The sequence below is a fragment of the Gracilinanus agilis genome, chromosome 1 (genome assembly GCF_016433145.1).
Source record: "Gracilinanus agilis isolate LMUSP501 chromosome 1, AgileGrace, whole genome shotgun sequence".
NCBI lineage: Eukaryota > Metazoa > Chordata > Mammalia > Didelphimorphia > Didelphidae > Gracilinanus > Gracilinanus agilis.
In genome coordinates, this window is record NC_058130.1 from 180443873 (window position 1) to 180464688 (window position 20816).

General features: G+C 35.1%; 1 protein-coding gene across 2 annotated transcripts in view; it reads left to right on the forward strand.

Annotated features, from left to right (window-relative positions):
• PARN (poly(A)-specific ribonuclease) overlaps nucleotides 1-20816 on the forward strand; it is a 191763-nt gene that overhangs the window by 64603 nt on the left and 106344 nt on the right. For both annotated transcript variants that reach the window (XM_044659120.1, XM_044659112.1), the window contains exon 21: nucleotides 17817-17891. In XM_044659120.1, the coding sequence (XP_044515055.1) occupies nucleotides 17817-17891 (75 nt within the window). The remainder of the gene's footprint in view (nucleotides 1-17816; nucleotides 17892-20816) is intronic.

Sequence of the window (20816 nt, forward strand, 5' to 3'; positions counted from 1 at the left end):
TAATTCACAACTACACCAGCAATGCATTCATGTCCCAATTTTGCCATATCCCCTCTAACATTTATTATTTTCTTTTACTATCATATTGGCCAATCTGCTAGGTATGAGGTGGTACCTCAGGGTTGTTTTCATTTGCATTTCTCTAATTATGAGAGACCTTGAACACTTTTTTATGTATTTATTGATATTTTGATTTTTTATCTGAAACCTGCCTATTCATGTCCCTTGCCCATTTGTCAGTTGGAGAATGGCTTAATTTTTTTTTTGTACAATTGACTTAGTGCCTTATAAATTTGAGGAATGAGACTTTGTCAGAAGTATTTGTTATAAATTTTTTTCCCCAATTTGTTGCTTCCCTTCTAATTTTGGTTGCATTGGTTTTGTTTGTACAGAAACTTTTTAATTTAATAAAATTAAAATTATTCATTTTACACTTTGTAGTGTTCTCTATCTCCTGCTTGGTCTTAAATTCATTCCTTTTCCATAAATATGACAGGTATACTATCCTATGTTCACCTAATTTGTTTATAATTTCCTTCTTTATATTTAAGTCATTTATCCACTCAGTTAATTTTGGTATAGGATGTAAAATGTTGATCTAAGCCTAATTTCTCCCATACTGTTTTCCAATTCTCCCAGCAGTTTTTGTCAAATAGTGGGTTCTTGTCCCAAAAGCTGGGTTCTTTGAGTTTATTGAACACTATCTTGCTACTGTCATTTACCCCAGGTCTTTTCCATTGATCCACCCTTCTATCTCTAAGCCAGTACCATATAGTTTTGATGATCACTGCTTTTTGAGATCTGGAAAAGCTAGACCTCCACCCATCCCATTTTTTTTCATCATTTCCCTTGATATTTCTAATCTTTTGTTCTTCCAGATGAACTTTCTAATAATTTTTCTAAGTCTATAAAAATAAAGTCCTTTTGGTAGTTTGATAGGTATAGCACTGAATAAGTAAATTAATTTAGGTAGGATTGTCATTTTTATTATATTAGCTCATTCTATGAATGAGCAATTGATGTTTTTCCAGTTGTTTAGATCTAGTTTTATTTGTGTGAAGAGTGTTTTGTAGTTATGTTCATAGAATTCCTGAATTTGTCTTGGCAAGTAGATTCCCAGGTATTTTATCTTGTCTAGAGTGATTTTATTTTATTTTTTGATTTATTTTGATTTTGAATATTTTCCCATATTTACATGTTTCATGTTCTTTCCCTCTCCCCAAATCCCTTAGCCCCCCCTTAGCCAATGCACAATTCCATCTAGAGTGATTTTAAATTCTAACTCTTGCTTCCTGGTTTTGTTGGAAACATATAGGAATGCTGTTAATTTATGTGGGTTTATTTTGTACCCTGCAACTTTGAAGTTACTGATTGTTTTTACTAGTTTTTTAGTTGATTTTCTTGCATTCTCTATGGATACTATCATGTCATCTGCAAAGAGCGATAACTTAGTTTCCTCATTGCCTGCTTTGATTCCTTCAATTTCTCATTCTTCTCTAATTGCTACTGCTAGCATTTCTAGTACAATATTAAATAGTAGTAGTGATAATGCTGCTTTACTCCTGATCTCATTGGGAAGGCATCTAACTTATCACCATTACAGATGATACTTGATGATGGTTTTTCAATAGGAATGGATATTACATTTTGTCAAAGACTTTTTCTGTGTCTGTTGAGATAATCATGCAATTTATATTAGTTTGGTTGTTGATATGGTCAATTATGTGCATGGTTTTCTTAATATTAAACCATCCTTGCATTTCTGGTATAAATTCCACCAGCCATAGTGAATAATACTTGTGATAACTTGTTGTAGCCTTTTTTTTTTTTTTTTAGCTTGTATTTTAGTTAATATTTTTGCATCTGTGTTCATTAAGGATATTGGTCTATAGTTTCCCTTCTTTGTTTTTGGTCTATCTGGCTTGGGAATCAGTACCATATTTGTATCATAAAAAGATACCTTTGCCTATTTTGTCAAATAGTTTGTAGAGTATTGGGATTAATTGATCTTTAAATGTTTGATAGAATCCACTTGTGAATCCATCTGTCCCTGGTGATTTTTTCTTAGGGAGTTCTTTCATGACTTGTTTAATTTCTTTTTCTGATATGGGATTTTTTAAGTAATCTATTTCCTCTTCTGTTAATCTAGGCAATTTATATTTTTTAATATATTCATCCATTTCACCTAGATTGCCATGTTTTTTGCCATATAATTAGGCAAAGTAGTTCTTAATAATTACCTTAATTTCCTCTTCTTTAGAGGTGAGATCATCCTTTTCGTTCATGATACTGTTAATTTGGTTCTCTTCTTTCTTTTTCTTAATTAGATTAACCAATACTTAATTTTATTTGTTATTTGAAAATACCAACTTTTTAGTCTCATTTATTAGTTCAATAGTCCTTTTATTTTCAATTTTATTAATTTTGCCTTTGATTTTTAGGATTTCCAATTTGGTCTTTATCTGAGGGTTTTAAACTTATTCTTTATCTAATTTTTTTAGTTGCATGCCCAATTCGTTTATCTCTTTCTCTTTTTTTGTTAATATGAGCACTCAAGGATATAAATTCCCACCCCCGCCCCCAGAGTACTGCTTTTGCTATATCCCCCAAATTTTGATATGTTGTTTCCTCACTGTCATTCTCTTCTATGAAATCATTGTGTCTATGTTTTGTTCTTTAACTAACCTATTTTGGAGAATCAGATTATTTACTATTCAGTTAATTTTTGATTTACCTCTCCATGTAGTCTTACTAATTATAATTTTTATCACATTATGATCTAAAGAAGTCGCATTTATTATTTCTGCTTTTCTGCATTTGTTTGCAATGTTTTTATGCTCTAGTACATGTATAATCTTTGTGAATGTACCATGTGCTGCCGAAAAGGTTTATTCCTTTTTAGTCCTACTTACTTTTCTCCATATATCTTTTTTTTTTTTTTAAACCCTTAACTTCGGTGTATTGTCTCATAGTTGGAAGAGTGGTAAGGGTGGGCAGTGGGGGTCAAGTGACTTGCCCAGGGTCACACAGCTGGGAAGTGGCTGAGGCCGGATTTGAACCTAGGACCTCCTGTCTCTAGGCCTGACTCTCAATCCACTGAGTTACCCAGCTGTCCCTCTCCATATATCTTTTAACTCTAATTTTTCTAAGATTTCATTCACATCTCTTACTTCTTATTTCTTTTTTGTTTTGATTTATCTAAATCTGATAAAGGAAGGTTGAGACCTCCCACTAGTATAATTTTACTGTCTATTTCCTCCTTAAGCTCTAATAGTTTCTCCTTTAAAAATCTGGATGCTATACCATTTTGTGTATACATGTTGAGTACTGATATTTCTTCATTGTCTATACTACCTTTTATCAGGATGTAATTGCCTTCCTTATCTCTTTTAATCAGATCTGTTTTTACTTTGGCTTTGTCAGAAATCATGATTGTGATTCCTGCCTTCTTTTTCTCAGTTGATGCCTCATAAATTTTGCTCTAGCCTCTTATCTTTCCCCTGTGTGTGTCTACCTGGCTCATGTGTGTTTTCTGTAGACAACATATGGTAGGATTTTGGTTTTTAACCCACTCTGTTATCTGCTTCCTTTTTATGGGTAAGTTTACCCCATTCATATTCAGAGTTATGATTACCACCTGTGATTTCCCTATCATTTTGATTTCCTCTCCTAGTCCTACCCTTTCTTCTTTCACTATTTCTTTCTACACCAGTCTTTTGCTTTTAATTGGTCCCTCCTTTCCCCACCATTATTTTACTTTCCTTCTACCCCCTTCCTTCTTATCCCCTCTTATTTCTCTTTAAGGTCTATTAATTGCCCTCCCCCAAATCTTTCCTTTTCTTTTAATACCCTTCACCCCACTCCCTACCTTCGTTATGCCCTCTCAACTTCCCTGTAGGTTAATATAAAATTTTATACCCCAATAGATCTGTCTGTTCTTCCTTCTCAGAAATGATTCCACTGAGGGTAAGGTTTACGACTTACCTATTACCACTCTCTTATAATAGAATTCTTCTCACACCCACCCCCTCTATACACCTCTTTTCTATACCCCAATAGATCTGTCTTTTCTTCACTCAGAACTGATTCCACTGAGAATAAGGTTACGACTTACCTATTACCTTTCTCTTATAATAGAATTCTTCTCACATCCACCCCCTCTATGCACCTCTTTATGTGGTATGATTTATCCTATTTTTCTTTTTCTGAGTTTCTATTAGTACCATCCTTTTTTTGTGTCCCCTCCAATTTTTTTTCCATATAATCTTAAATAGTTTAATACCAGAACCTCTGCCTATGAATATTTCTTCTATCTGCTATGATAATGAAAACAATTTTTAAGAGTTATGGACATCATTTTTCCATATAGGAATATAATCAATTTGACCTTACTCAAACTCTTACAATTTTTTCCCTCTTTATTTTTTACCTTTTTATGGTTTTCTTACATTTTGTATTTCACATCAAATTTTCCATTTAGTTCTGATCTTTTCTTTAGGAATGCTTGGAAATATTCTATTTTATTAAATGCCCATACTTTCCCCTGAAAATATATAGTTAGTTTTGATGGGTAAGTGATTCTTGGTTGTAGACCCAATTTTCTTGCCTTCCTGATTATCATATTCCAAGCCTTGCAGTCGTCTAGTGTGGAGGCTGCCAGATCTTGTGTAATCCTGACTGAGGCTCCTTGATATCTGGATTGTCTCTTTCTGGGTACTTACAATATTTTCTCCTTTGCCTGGAAATTCTTGAATTTGGCTATAACATTCCTTGGGGTTTTCTTTTGGAGATTTAATGTAGGGAGTTATCTATAGATTCTTTCATTGTCTATTTTGCCCTCTTGTTCAAGAATATCAGGGTATTGTTCTTGGCTAATTTCTTGTAATATGATGTCAAGGCTTTTATTATTATTTTTTCTAGGCTTTTTCTAGACCAATAATTCTCAAATTGTCTCTCCTGGATTTGTTTTCCAGATAAGTTGTCTTTTCAATGAGATATTTCATGTTTCCTTCTATTTTTTCCTTCTATTTTGTTATTCTTTTGACTTTGCTTTATGATTTCTTCCTGTCTTATGAGATCATTAGCTTCTACTTGCCCAGTTCTAGTCTCTACAGACTGGTTTTCAGCTATGATTTTCAGTTTGGTCTATCCTGCTTTTCATGACTTCCAGCAGATCAATTCTGGTCTTCAATTTGCTTATTACTTCCTGTGATTTCTGTGCTTCTTTTTTGAAGTGGGAAATTTTGTCTTTTAAACTGTTATTTTCTTTTTGAATTACTTTCATTTCTTTTCCCCACTTTTCTTCCCATTTTTATTCTCTTTGTTACTTGGTTCTTGAACTCCTTTTTGAGTTCCTCAAGAGCTTGTGACCAATTTCCATTTTTTGGGTGGGAGTTTGGATGTGTTTAATTACCACTGTCTGATGTTGCTTTTGTATTTTGTTCTTTTTTTCCATAGAAATTATCCAGGATCAAGAGTTTTTTTGTTTTGTTTTGTTTTTGTTTTTGTTTTTTTTGCTGTTACTTATTCCTTTTGTCACTAGTGGATTGGAGTTCCTGCATGTTGGTGGTCATTACTTTCTTAGTAGCTGGCTTTCAAGGGTTTTGCCCTGAGGCTATATTTCCAGCAATCCTCCGGGCACCCTCACCCCCATCCCTCCCCACCTGGCTGTGGCCAGCCTTGTTTCTTCCCAACCTCTGTGCTCTGCTGCCCAGGCTCCACACTCTTGTCTCACTGCCAAGACCTTGAACTGCCCACAGTGGTAAGTCTGTGGTGTCCTTAGCCAGCCCCTGAGAATTTACAGATTGCTCTGCACTTGCTTTGACTCCAGTGCAGTAAGTAAGGTGGTGTGGTGAGGGGTGATCAGCTTGTGCTTTGATTAGTGAAGTTTCGCCCCCCTTATAGTGTGGGAATCCCCCAAAACTGCCTAATTTTACAGCTGCGAATAGTGGGATAGCCCCTTTACTTGTTTGGTTTTGATTTATATCCTTTTGAGACACTTTGTAATGATCCTGCTACTATGTCACCATCTTGGCTCCACCTTCTGATAAGTAGATCTTCATGTAGATCAAAGGCTGAGTAGAGTTGAGTTACTCTTTTCTTTCTCTTTCAGGAACCCTCCTTTGATCCTCCCTCTAAGTTGCATCATATTTTGAAGCTTCTGATTTCTGGCACCCCTTGTATTTTTGGCATAACTAGTTTTTGTTTGTTTGGTCATTTAATGTGTTTATGGGGCCACAAGGGATTATTGAAAAGGAAATGCTTTTTTTACTTTCTTATGTCAGTGATTATAAAACAAGGAATCTACTGCAACTACGATTTTAGGAAGGGTTAGACGACATTAGTAAACTGTGTATAAGATATCAATTATAATATTAACCATAGTATTAGAAAAGATATAGTGTAAAGTATTAGAATACTATAGCTACCAATAAAATTAAGAGCTTTTGTTATCAATTTTGGAATATTAGGTATTTAGCTTGACTAAATCCTGATTCTTGATGAAGATAACAGAAACAATCATTGAGTCAGTAGTAGAAATTAGGAATTTATTACAAGGACAAGATGGTATTTGCTTTCGTAAAGGATTTACATTCATTATAGGTTCCTCAGAATTTATGACCCAGAGAGATGCCTTTTGGTTTATCTTTAAGTTTACTCCCTATATCCATTTTCTACAAATTGCATGAAGATGGGTTCAGAGTTTAGAACCCCAGGAAACTGGAAAACAGTTGGGTCAGCCATCTATATAAGGGAATGAGCCCCAGGCAACTGAACTCAATCCTGAATTAGGGTCAAGGGTGGAGGGAGGACTGGTAGGTCTCTCCATACAACCCTTGCTGATCTACATCAGGATTACCATTGCCACTTCTACTGTGCTGATCCAATCAGAACCAGTCTGTCACTCCAATAGCCTGCTCTCTACTGCAAAGTTATATTTCATCAACTGATATCAAGTTTAACATCCACAAATCATTTTAGAAGACCAACAACCTATACCTACTCTCTTTCTGTCAAGCTTCTTATTCAATTTACATAGCTCGAAACTAGAGACAGATACTAGAACTCTGAGAAGGGCCTTGCCCAGAAAGGGTAGGCTTGCCTCTGAACGTACTAGATTAGTTGATAGAGTTTACCTCTTCCCTCTCTCCTCTCTCATCAATCCCAAATACCTTGTACCTTCACAGTTGTACTTTTCCCAGATATATTAAAGAAGAAACCTTTGTTACTACAAAACCTCTGGTTAATACAGACTATCTGTTTCAACACCTTATATCCTTGAATAGAATCTCACCAACAGATCAAGAGTTGGCAATTAGTGGGGTTACCTTTCTGAAGTAGGAATTCCTGTTGATTTTCACATAAAGTCCTGTCTGACTTTCACCCAGATAACCTGTAATATCCACTCTACTGTTAGTACTTCATCTCTTGCCATATCCTTCAGTTTGAATAATATTTGATTTGACTCTCACAAGGGAGGCTATTGCGCGTGGGGCCCTTTCAGTAAGGATCTTCTTTGACTAACCTCCAGGGGAACTTACAGCTACTGGTCCTAAGTTTACCCATCCCCCACAGGTCATCTTGTGTGGCTGCTTTTCCATCTGCAGCCAAAGAATCATACTTACATCCCATAATCAGTATAAATATAATATGTCTGATTATGTCAGTGTATTATCTGTAGTATCAATTAAAGGTAAATGAAAATTGTCTCCTGATCAGATTAATTTGCATATTTTTTGTTATTGTTACTTTCAAATTGCAATGATGAACAATACTTGTTACATACCATGAAGCATTCACTCTAGATACTTAAGAGTATCTTAACAGAAGCCTTGATCTTTGTAAATCTTTCTGATGGTCAAACAAGGTCTTACTTGGCACTAAATCACCAGAAATTACAAGACCAAATAGGGCTGCCTGTCTTAAACCTTTGTTGTTATTTATTAACTCTCTTAGCAAATATTTCCTAAACTTTAGTTTAGTAATGTGTATACATTTGGTTTTATTAATCACTTTTGTTAATTGATTGTCAAAAACCTATAAAATAGACTGTTTGCTGGTTGTGGTGTGACCTCCAGCCCTAATTTCCTACAATTAAAGATGTACCTATAGCTCAGGATGGTGGCCCAGGTTTTCTTTATTTCTAACATCATTTCATTGGAGTTGCTAAAAATGATCTCTCTTTTTAAAAAATCTGAAATACTTTATTTAATTTTTAAAAAATTTAAAATTTTTTCCCTAAGATTAGATGATTCATGTTGTCTCCCTCCCCTTTTCCCTCCCCCCTCCAAGAATTGACAAGCAATTCCACTGGTTTATACATGTATTATCACTCAAATCCCATTTCCATATTATTCATTTTTGTAGAAGAATAATCTTTTAAAACTAAAACCCCAAATCATATACCTATATAAAAAAGGGATAAAGTTTTCTTCTATATTTCTACTCCAACAGTTCTTTCTCTAGATATAGATAGCATTCTTTTCATAGGTCCCTCAAAATTGTCCTGGATCATTGAATTGCTGTTAGTAGCAAAGTCTACTACATTGGATTGTCCCACAATGTTTTAAGTTACTGTGTATAATGTTCTTTTATTTCACTCCACATCAATTCATATAGGTCTTTCCAGTTCTTAAAGAAATAAAAAATAATCTTCTCTTGATTCGCTGTACATACTGCTTTTTCATATCTTCCTTAATTTCCTCCATATTCTACATGTATTTATTTAAATACATGGCCTATTCTCCCTGGTGAATTGTCTTTTGAAGGCATAGACTCCATCCCTTTCATCTTTGTTTTCATAAGTATTTATCATTTGCCTTATACATAATTTAACATTAAATAAATTTTTGTTGAATTTCATTAAATGGCTCAATAGCATTTCAGGCAATTAGATTAAGGTGAACAGGATTCAGAATTGATATTAAATACAATATTTTGGTTATGAACAAGTAGTTATAGGCTCTAAACAAAGAGAGGTTTTAAAAAAGCATTTTTTTTCTTTCTTAGAAATTTTATTTAATTATGAAATTCTTCCATGGTTACATGATTCATGTCCTTTCTCTCCCCTCCCACCCCACTCCTGCAGCCAACATGCAATTCCACTGGGTTTTATATGTGTCATTGACCAGAACCTATTTCCATATTATTGATATTTGCACTAGGGTGATCGTTTAGAATCTGAATCCCCTGTCATATCCCCATCGACCCATGTGATCAAGCAGTTGTTTTTCTTATGTGTTTCTACTCCCACAGTTCTTTCTCTGGATGTGGATAATGTTCTTTCTCATAAATCCCTCAGAAATATCTTGGATCATTGCATTGCTGCTAGTAGAGAAGTCCATTACATTCGATTGTGCCACAGTGTATCAGTCTTTGTGTACAATGTTCTCCTGGTTCTGTACCTTTCGCTCTGCATCAGTTCCTGGAGTTCATTCCAATTCACATGGAATTCCTCCAGTTCATTATTCCTTTTATTATAATAATATTCCATCACCAACAGTTACCATAATTTGTTTAGCCCTTACACAATTGAAGGGCATTCCTTCATTTTCCAGTTTTTTGCCACTACAAAGAACGTGGGTATAAATATTTTTGTACAAGTCTTTTCCTTATTATCTCTTTGGAGTATAAACCCAGCAGTGGTACGGTTGGATCAAGGGGCAGGCAGTCTTTTAAAGCCCTTTGGGCATAGTTCCAAATTGTCCTCCAGAATGGTTGGATCAATTCACAACTCTACCAGCAATGCATTAATGTTCCAATCTTGCCACATCCCCTCCAACATTTATTATTTTCCTTTGCTGTCATGTTAGCCAATCTGCTAGATGTGATGTGTTACCTCGCAGTTGTTTTGATTTGTATTTCTGTGATTATAGGAGATTTCGAACACTTTAATGTGCTTATTTTTATTTTTTTAAACCCTTACCTTCCATCTTAGAATTAATACTGTGAATTGGTTCCAAGGCAGAAGAGAAGTAAGGGCTAGGCAATGGGTATTAAGTGACTTGCCCAGGGTCACACAGTTGGGAAGTGTCTGAGGTGAGATTTGAACCTAGGACCTCCCATCTCTAGGCCTGCTCTCAATCCACTGAGCTACCTAGCTGCCCCCTTTTTCATGTGCTTATTGATATTTTGATTTCTTTATCTGAAAATTGAAAAGGCATTTTCTTTGAATATTTTTTGAAGAATCAATTTAGCAAATATTTTAGGTCTTTTCTTCCCTCTTCTGGATGAGGACATTCATTAGAACTACATCATTATACCAAAATTTACCTTTCTAGTTGTCTCTTAGCTTTTGTGTTTGTATTTCAGAATTCTTACAGTTTTTCAATAGAAATAGTTGAAAGTCCCTCTATTAAATATTAATTTTTTTTCTTACCCATAAGATTATGCTCAACTTTTCTGAGTAAATTATTGTTGGTTGTAAATCTATATCTCTTACATTTTAGAATACTGTGTCCCAAGATCTCATCTGATATATAGTAAAAGCTACTATATTTTCTGTGAACCCAATTCTTTGGTAATTGAACTCCTTTCTGCATTCTTACAATATATCATATTTATATATCATATACATATCTAAAACTGTCCAGATTTCTAGCAATAGCATTCCTGGTGCTTTTTCCTTTTGGGGTTATCTTCAGGATGTGATTGGTAAATTCTTTCAAACTTTACTTTGCCCTCTAGTTCTTATTTATTTATTTTTTAATTAAAAAGCTCTTACTTTTTATCTTAGAATTGATACTAAATATCATTTCCAAGGCAGAAGGATGGTAAGGGCTAGGCAATGGGTATTAAATGACTTGCCCAGGGTCACATGACTAGGAAGTGCCTGAGGTTAGATTTGAACCCAAGACCTCCTGCTTCCAGGCCTTGCTCTTTGTCCACTGAGCTACTTAGCTGCCCCTTCAATCAATTTGGACGGTTTTTATTCATGACTTATTGCGTTATAATGTCCATTCTTTTTTCTTTAAATCACAGTTTTCAAGAAGTCCAGTGATTCTCATATCATCTCTTCCTGAACTTTTCCTAGCAATTGTTTTTTATATCCTGTCTCCTCCAACAGACTGTTCCCTCTGTCAATCTCACTCTCTCACTTATTTTTTTTAACCTTTATGTCTTAGTAACAACTCTATGACAGAAAGCAAGGGCTAGGCAATGAGAGTTAAGTGATTTTTCCCAGGGTCACACAACTTGGATATATCTGAAGTCACATTTGAACCCAGATCTCTTGTTTCCAGGCCTGGTGCTCTATCCATTGTGCCCCTCATTTGTTTTCTTTTTCTTTCCTTTCCTTTTTTAACCTTAAAATAAGAGGGATTTATTGAGAGAGAAAAGTTAAATATAGACTTGAGGTGAAGAGTTACCAGCAAGGAAGACTGCCTCTCTCCCTTATTTTCACTCTCTCCCTCTTTAATTGATTCATTTCATTCTGCCTACAAACATGCCTAAGTCTCTTCTATCCTGGAAAAAAAACCTTCATTTGATCCTTCTATCCCTCCTATCATCCTATTTCTTTTTTGTCCTTTGTAGCTAAATTTGTTGAAAAGACTGTCTACAATAGATGCCTCTACTTTCACTCTCTCCTTAACCTCTTACAATCTGGCTTCTGACCATATTATTTCACTGAAGCTGAGGAGTTATGGGATTGGAGATTGTGGTTTGGATAGAGGCAAGGTTTGATGTTGAAAGGCAGAGGGAGAGATGGAAAGGCAATAGACTGTCATCAGATAAGAGAATGAACATGAAGGTGGTTGCATTTGTCATCGATGGCAAGATCAAGGCTTTGAACATCTTTGTGTATGGCTCATCTGAGGTAGAGGGGAATGAGAAATGAGGGATTGTCATGGAAAATGAATAGATTAAAGAATTGGAAGTTCTTAGGATGTTTGAATTAAGTGATGTCAGAAGCCAGACTACAGAGTGAGAGCAGAGGCTGTATAGGCAAGGAATATGTACTGCTTTTTGGTGATGTTTGGCTTAGAAAGGATGAAGGGAAAAAGGTAGGTAGGGTCTAGTTAATGATGTTTAAGCATGGGGGAGACTTGAGCACGCTTAAACACAGTAGGGATAAAACTAGTAGATAGGGAGAAGTTAAAGTTAAAACAAAGTGGATAGTCAAAGGAACAGTCTTCTAAAGAAGATTGGAAGGGATGTGTTCTAGGGCACATACATTTAGAGGAATTGGTTTTGGCTAGTAGACCTTGGTCACCAGTTTATGTGAAAATATGAGAAAAGAGGAGGGTAATGGGAGATGTTAGAAAGGGGCTTAGAGTTTAAGAAGGAGATTATAGTAGGCCTCTACAAAGTCTCCTTGGTAAAGTAAGAGGCAATGCCTTTAGCTAAGCCTGAATAGGATGATAGGCAGTCTTCCTGAAAGAAGAGAATATTTGGAATCACTTCACTGAGTATTGGGATAGGAAATTAATTAGGGAGGACTAACAATATTCTCTTAAGATTCATTCCCACTTTAAATTGAGTGCTTCTGAGCTACTATAGCAGTTTTCTAACAGGTTTCCCTGACTTTAGTCCTTATCCCCTCAAATCTATCCTGCATATTTCCACTACATTAATAAAAAGAGTCCAGACTCAGTGACCTGGCCCTTCAAACCTCTCAGTGATCTGGACTATGAATACCTACCCAGATTTTTTCTTTCCTTACTCCCAGACCCTCTGTTTTAGCCACCTTGTCTCATTGTTCCTAGAACACATTATACTCAATTCCAACTCTGATCTTTTGTCCTAGATTTAGTTCATTCCACCTCCATCCTTGTATAACCAGCTAAGTGATACAATAGATAGAGAGCTGGACCTAGTGTCAGAAAGATCTGAGTTAAGATACAGGTTCAAACAATAAATGCGTGGCTCCTGGACAAGTCACTTGAAATTTACCTCGGTTGCCTCATACCCCAACTGGGGATAATAATAGAACCTACCTCCCAGAGTTGTTGTGAAGATAAAATGAAATAATATTTGTAAAGCACTTTGCAAATCTTAAAGTGCTATAATAAATGGCTTATTAAGACTAATTAACCATTAAGACCTACCTTTTCCATAACATCTTCTATCAAGATTTCTTTTTTTTTTTTAACATTTATTAATATTTATTTTTTAGAAAAGTTAGCATGGTTACATGATTTATGCTCTTACTTTCCCCTTGACCCCCCTACATCCTCCCCTCCCATGGCTGATATGCATTTCTACTGGTTTTAACATGTGTCATTGATCAAGACCTATTTCCAAATTGTTGATAGTTGCATTGGTGTGGTAGTTTCGAGTCTACATCCTCCATCATTGTCTGCCTCAACGCATGTGTTCAAGCAGTTGCTTTTCTTCTGTGTTTCCTCTCCTGCAATTCTTCCTCTGAATGTGGGTAGCTTTCTTTACCATAAGTCCCTCAGAATTGTCCTGGGTCGTTGCATTGCTGCCAGTACAGAAGTCCATTACATTCTATTTTACCACAGTGTATTGGTCTCTGTGTACAATGTTCTTCTGACTTTGCTCCTTTCACTCTGCATCAATTCCTGGAGGTCTTTCCAGTTCACATGCAATTCCTCCAGTTTATTATTCCTTTGAGCACAATAGTATGCCATCACCAGCATATACCACATTTTGTTCAGCCATTCCCCAGTTGAAGGACATACCCTCATTTTCCAGTTTTTTGCCACCACAAAAAGCGCGGCTATAAATATTTTTCTACAAGTCTGTTTATCTATGATCTCTTTGGGGTACAAACCCAACAATGGTTTGGCTGGATCAAAGAACAGGCATTCTTTTATAGCCCTTTGAGCATAGTTCCAAATTGCCATCCAGAATGGTTGGATCAGTTCACAACTCCGCCAGCAGTGCATTAATGTTCCAATTTGGCCACATCCCCTCCAACATTCATTATTCTCCCCTTCTATCATTTTAGCCAGTCTGCTAGGTGTGAGGTGATACCTCAGAGTTGTTTTGATTTGCATTTCTCTAATTATTAGAGATTTAGAACACTTTCTCTTGTGCTTCTTGATACTTTTGATTTCTTTATCTGAAAATTGCCTACTCATGTCTCTTGCCCATTTATCAATTGGGGAATGGCTTGATTTTTTATGCAATTGATTTAACTCCTTGTATATTTGAGTAATTAGATCCCTGTCAGAGTTTTTTGTTATAAAGATTTTTTCCCAATTTGTTGTTTCCCTTCTGATCTTGGCTACATTGTTTTTGTTTGTACAAAAGCTTTTTAGTTTTATATAATCAAAATCATTTATTTTACATTTTGTAATTTTCTCTAACTCTTGCTTGGTTTTAAAATCTTTCCTTTCCCAGAGATCTAACAAGTATACTATTCTGTGTTCACTTAACTTATTTTTAGTTTCCCTCTTTATATTCAAGTCATTCATCCATTCTGAATTTATCTTGGTGTAGGGTGTTAAGATGTTGATCTAAACCTAATCTCTCCCATATTGTTTTCCAAATTTCCCAGCAGTTTTTGTCAAATACTGGATTTTTGTCCCCGAAGTTGTGCTCTTTGGGTTTATCATACACTGTCTTGCTGACATCACTTACCCCAAGTCTATTCCACTGATCCTCCCTTCTGTCTCTTAGCCAGTACCATACCGTTTTGATGACTGCTACTTTATAGTATAGTTTAATATCTGGTACTGCTAGGCCACCTTCCTTCACATTTTTTTTTCATTATTTCCCTTGATATTCTTGATCTTTTGTTATTCCAAATGAAGTTTGTTATAGCTTTTCCTAATTCAATAAAGAAGTTTTTTGGTAGTTTGATAGGTATGGCGCTAAATAGGTAAATTAATTTGAGTAGAATGGTCATTTTTATTATGTTAGCTCATCCTACCCATGAGCGATCAATGTTTTTCCAATTATTTAGATCTACTTTTAATTGTTTGGAAAGTGTTTTGTAGTTGTGTTCGTATAATTCCTGTGTTTGTTTTGTTAGATTCCTAAGTATTTTATATTGTCTAGGGTGATTTTAAATGGTGTTTCTCTTTCTACCTCTTGCTGCTGTGATGTGTTGGAAATATATAGAAATGCTGATGATTTATGTGCATTTATTTTGTATCCTGCAACTTTGCTAAAGTTGTTGATTATTTCTACCAGCTTCTTAGTTGATTCTTTAGGATTTTTTAAGTATACCATCATATCATCTGCAAAGAGTGATAGCTTAGTCTCCTCCTTGCCTATTTTGATACCTTCAATTACTTTTTCTTTAATTGCTACTGCTAGTGTTTCTAATACAATGTTAAAAAAATAGAGGAGATAATGGGCATCCTTGTTTCACTCCTGATCTTATTGGGAAGGCTTCTAATTTATCCCCATTGCATATGGTGCTTGTTGATGGTTTTAGATATATACTGTTTATTATTTTTAGGAAAGGTCCTTCTATTCCTATACTTTCTAGTGTTTTCAATAGGAATGGGTGCTGTATTTTGTCAAAGGCTTTTTCAACATCTATTGAGATAATCATGTGATTTTTGTTTGTTAGATTGTTGATATGGTCAATTATATGGATGGTTTTCCTGATGTTGAACCATCCTTGCATTCCTGGTATAAATCGCACCTTATCATGGTGGATGATCCTCTTGATCACTTGCTGGAGTCTCTTTGCTAGTATTCTATTTAAGATTTTTTGCATCTATGTTCATTAGGGAGATTGGTCTTTAGTTTTCTTTCTCTGTTTTTGATCTACCTGGCTTTGGAATCAGTATCATATTTGTGTCACAAAAGGAATTTGGTAGGACTACTTCTTTGCTTATTATATCAAATAATTTGTATAGTACTGGGATTAGTTGCTCTTTGAATGTCTGATAGAATTCACCTGTGAATCCATCAGGCCCTGGTGATTTTTTCTTAGGGAGTTCTTTGATGGCTTGTTCAATTTCTTTTTCTGATATGGGATTATTTAGGTATTCTATTTCCTCTGCTGTTCATCTCGGCAATTTATATTTTTGTAAATATCCATCCATATCTCCTAGATTGCTATATTTATTGCCACATAATTGGGCAAAATAGTTTTTAATGATTGCCTTAATTTCCCCTTCATTAGAGGTGTGGTCTCCCTTTTCATCTTTGATACTGTCAATTTGGTTTTCTTCTTTCCTTTTTTTCATTAGGTTGACCAGTACTTTGTCTATTTTATCTGTTTTTTCAAAATACCAGCTTCTAGTCTTATTTATTAATTCAATAGTTCTTTTACTTTCAATTTTATTAATTTCTCCCTTGATTTTTAGTATTTCTAATTTAGTTTTCATCTGGGGATTTTTAATTTGCTCGCTTTCTGGTTTTTTAAGTTGCATGCCCAATTCATTAATCTCTGCCCTCCCTAATTTGTTAATATATGCACTCAAGGATATAAATTTCCCCCTGAATACTGCCTTGGTTGCATCCCACAGATTTTGGCAGGATGTCTCATCATTGTCATTCTCTTCAATGAAATTGTTGATTGTTTCTATGATTTCTTCTTTGACTAGCTAGTTTTGGAGAATCATTATTTAATTTCCAATTAGTTTTTGATTTGCCTGTTCAGATGCCCTTATTAATTATTATTTTTATTGCATTATGATCTGAGAAGGTTACATTTATTATTTCTGCTCTTTTGCATTTGTTTGCAATGTTTCTGTGCCCTATTACATGGTCAATCTTTGTGTATCAAAATTTCTTAAACTGGAGTCTATCAACTTAGTTTTTTTTTTTAATTATAATTAATTTCTTCTGTAATTCTCTGCTTTTTAAAACTTTTTTTTAAAGAGGGGATCTATAGGTTTCATCAGACTATCAAAGAGAGGTGGAAGAAAGATGGTCTATGACTCCCCCAAAAAGGTTAAAAACCCCTGCCCTGAATAAACTCCTTCTCTGAACTTATATACTACACCGATCTTGGTGTATGTTATATTGTTTTTTATTTAACAATTATATTTGTGAGATTTTTTTTAACGTTCCCAAAGAAGATTTTAGTTTCTTGAAGTCAGGAATATTGTCATTAATTTCTTTCAATCTCTCACCAACTAGCACAGTGCTTTGAACATCTTAGGCATTTAATAGGTATTTGTTATTGAAAATTGGTTTTACTTTGAACCTTTCTTCTTATTTCTATCTCTTGCCCTCTTCTTTAGCACTTACTCTGTTTGTATGTGTGTGTATATGTATGTGTGTGTATGTGTTTGCAATTAGCTATATTTCTGTGTCTATGTCAGCTTGTATGAATGTCAGCCTTTTTGTCACCATCTTCCATCTTATCCCCTCCCATTATCCTTGTTGTTTATCTGTCATTCTATTCCATTTCCTTCCTTCTCCTTTCCCAACTCCCTCTTTTATCTGACCCTAATGTTGAATCAGAATATCTTTTTATTTATCATATATCATTGAGTAGTTTTTATGTTCCTAATTTTTAATTAGAAAAAGGTATGAATAGGGCATTTTATACTTCTCTCAAAAAAATAAAAGTTGCTCTTTTACTTAGGTGATCATTGATTTTTCTTTGTCAGAGATTTCTGAGATATATTTCTTTTATTTGGTGTAGGAAGGAGATGCCTTTGAAGTTTTTCTTTTTTTCTTTTTTTAAATAATTAAATAAGTTTATGTTAAGAAAGTATTTTATTTTGCTTCTTTCATATAAAAACTCAACATACAAAAGCATTCTGGTTAATTGAGAGCCAACTGAGGCTTTAATGTAGTAATATAATACAGAGTATCTATTCAGATATTTATGTCAGTGCTTAATTATATTTTTAAGCATACCAAACGGAATACTTCAGATACATAAATTTGAGAATTCATAAATTCATATTCTCTTGAATTATATTTCATTGTTTTAGGTAACATTCAGGTATCTTGGATTGATGATACATCAGCATTTGTCTCTCTCAGTCAACCTGAACAAGTGCAGATTGGTAAGTATCTGTCATTTTTGTTCTTTCCTAATCTGATTATTAAATCATGTGCATACTTTACTCACAGAATAAAAGAAATAGTACAGTGGCTTTAGAAGACTTTAGTTTTCAAAGACTTGTCCAAATACTGATCCAAGAACATTAGTGTTATCAGTAGAAGCACTTAGTGTAGACAGAAGCCAGCTCAAATTTCTTTATTCCTTTAACAGTCTTAATCTTTAGAATAGAGGCTTCATAATAGACTTTACATTGGGTTCTTTTATTGTCTTTTTTCCAATTTCATTAAATAATACAAAATGTAGCTTCAAATTCATCAGCTGCGCTTTATTGCATCAACATAGACATTTTTTGAGTATATGAAACAGTAGGGGCTCCTAAAATTGGGACCAATATATCAATCTATCCATGTCCATCTGTTTCACATTTGTAAACTTTTTTTAGTTGGAAATGCCAGGATAATCATTCCATTAAGCATTTGAACAATATTCATTTCATAGGAAGGTGTACTGGTGGTAAAGGCAAAAAATAAGATGTTCAGAGATAGATTGAGTATAGCTTTTGATTTTGAACAGTGAGAATCCTGAGCTTCCTAGATAATTTATGAATAAAACATTTAACTTTTAGTTTTTATGAAGCTAGGTCTTCAAGAATGTCAGATACCTTGATGCTTAATAATATAAAAGGCTTTTTTTTTTAACCCATACCTTCCATCTTGGAATCAATAATGAGTATTGGTTCCAAGGCAGACGAGTGGTAAGGGCTAGGCAATGGGGATTAAGTGACTTGCCCAGGGTCACACAGCTAGGAAGTGTCTGAGATCATATTCGAACCTAAGACCTCCCATCTCTGGGCCTTGCTCTCAATCTACTGAGCCACCTATCTGCTCCCTAAAAGGTATTATTTTAAAAAGGTATTTTTAGTAATGTACCAGATTGGTTTCAATGGTAAGAAAGTACCAGTTGCTAAACTTACAGAATCCTAAGAAAATAATTGCATTATGTGAATCTGAACATTTTTAGTTATATATGATGATGGCTTCAAAGCCATGAAGACCTAGGTTCAAGTTCTCTTTCTGACATGTTAATTATGTGACCCCTGGGCAAGTCACATACACTCTGAGTACTCTGGGCAACTCTCTGAGACTGTAACTTGCAGAAAAGGTGCTGACTTGTATTAGTGGAGGGAGTTTGCTTACCTGAGAGTTCCCTGTGTTAATAAGATTGGTGATCCAGTCCCTATCTCTTTCCCTGTTTTCTAGTAACATATTCTCATTTCACCTTCTTACATACCCATCATATCCATCATATAGTTTAGTAATCCAGGCTACCTCTGTCCATGATGTTATTTAAATGGCTCATGACAAAATGTTAGTGTTCTAAAATGAATTCAGAGTGTATAATAATAGAGTAAGAGAAAACAAGGAAGGTATGATGGCACAGGGAATAAAGTGTTGTTATGGATTAGTTGTTAAATAAATTTTTTTCCCGTGATTCAAGACTTAATAAGTAGCAGAGGTCACACACATAATAAATGGAAGAACCTTGATTTACACCAAATTCCTGTAGCTCTCAATCATATATTTCAGAGTTCAGGGTCCAAGAGTTATAGAGTGGTCAAGGCTATAGTGAATTCAAGGGTGTGACTTTCTCTTTGTGGAGGATCATCAGAACTGAAGAGATTAATGTGTTGAATCAGGCATTTGCAGGTTTTTGTCAACATGTATTTTGAAATCTGTTATATTCATAATCTGGGAAATGATGGATGCCACCTTGAATGACAGAGAAGGCAGTTGGAAGACATGGAATGTTCCCAGGTGCCATGAGCCAGGGGCAAACGTCGGTTGGCCCCACAGAGTATAAATACTCCTGACAGCCACTTTGAGGATATCTCTCTCTGGGCTCTGGAGGTCTCTGGACAGGAGTCTCTGGACTGGAAAATCTCTGAGTGGGTGGTAAAGGGAGGCTGGGAGGTCTATGAAGAAGAGGGTAGGAATAACTTTGAGACTATTTCCTGAAAGACTGTGAGAGCCAGTGCATCACCAAACACTGGTAGTGAGAAAACTGAGAGAATAAGATCACCAAAACAGTTGCATCAATAGCATTTCCTATTTATTCTCTGTCTTGGCTGTGGCCAGGCTGGGCCAGAGGTAGTGAAGAAAGTAAATCTCCAGTTTCCACTTGATCAATAGCCTCCAGGCCTGATTGTCAACTAGTTATAGATAATAGATTGATAGGGTCTCCAATCCCCAATCCTTGACCTGTTTACCCTTTCCCTGATTATAGATAAAGAGAGTTTAACAAGTACCTTCCTGAGTAATCTTTATATCACAACCCTTGGGGAGGAAGTCAACGCAGTCAGATATCAAACGTAACCCAAGGCAAATCCACAGCCCTATATTGCTCTATCCAACCCCACGTTGGACCTGGAAAAGTTATCCATCTATCTAACCTCTCAAGGTTCCTTCCTGGGCAACTGTTAGAGAGAAAAGGGAAAATTATAACAACTGTCTAGGGTGATTGGAGTTGGTGTTTCTCCAACATCTGCAGCTGAGGAGAATACAGATAGACACATTCAACATCATTATATCTCTATATCTCCTTAGGACCCCTTTTGTTTATAACAAATCCCAACACATTAGGCCAACAGATAGGATATGGTGAAAAATCATTAATTGAGCATTGAATTCTTTGAGAAATGAGGACGTATGACCTGGAGACAGGTAAATGTCAACTGGAAGGATTTTAATCAGGTGGTAATGATAGATAGAGTGAACCTCAAAATAATAAAAACTGAGGCAAAGTGATAGTCTGAAAGGTAGAAGTTATTCTACTTGATCTTCCTAAGAACCCTATTTGGCAGTATTAAATATTATAAGAGAGAATGGTATTGTGGAGAGAATAGTGGACAAAGGTCTAGACTAGGAAG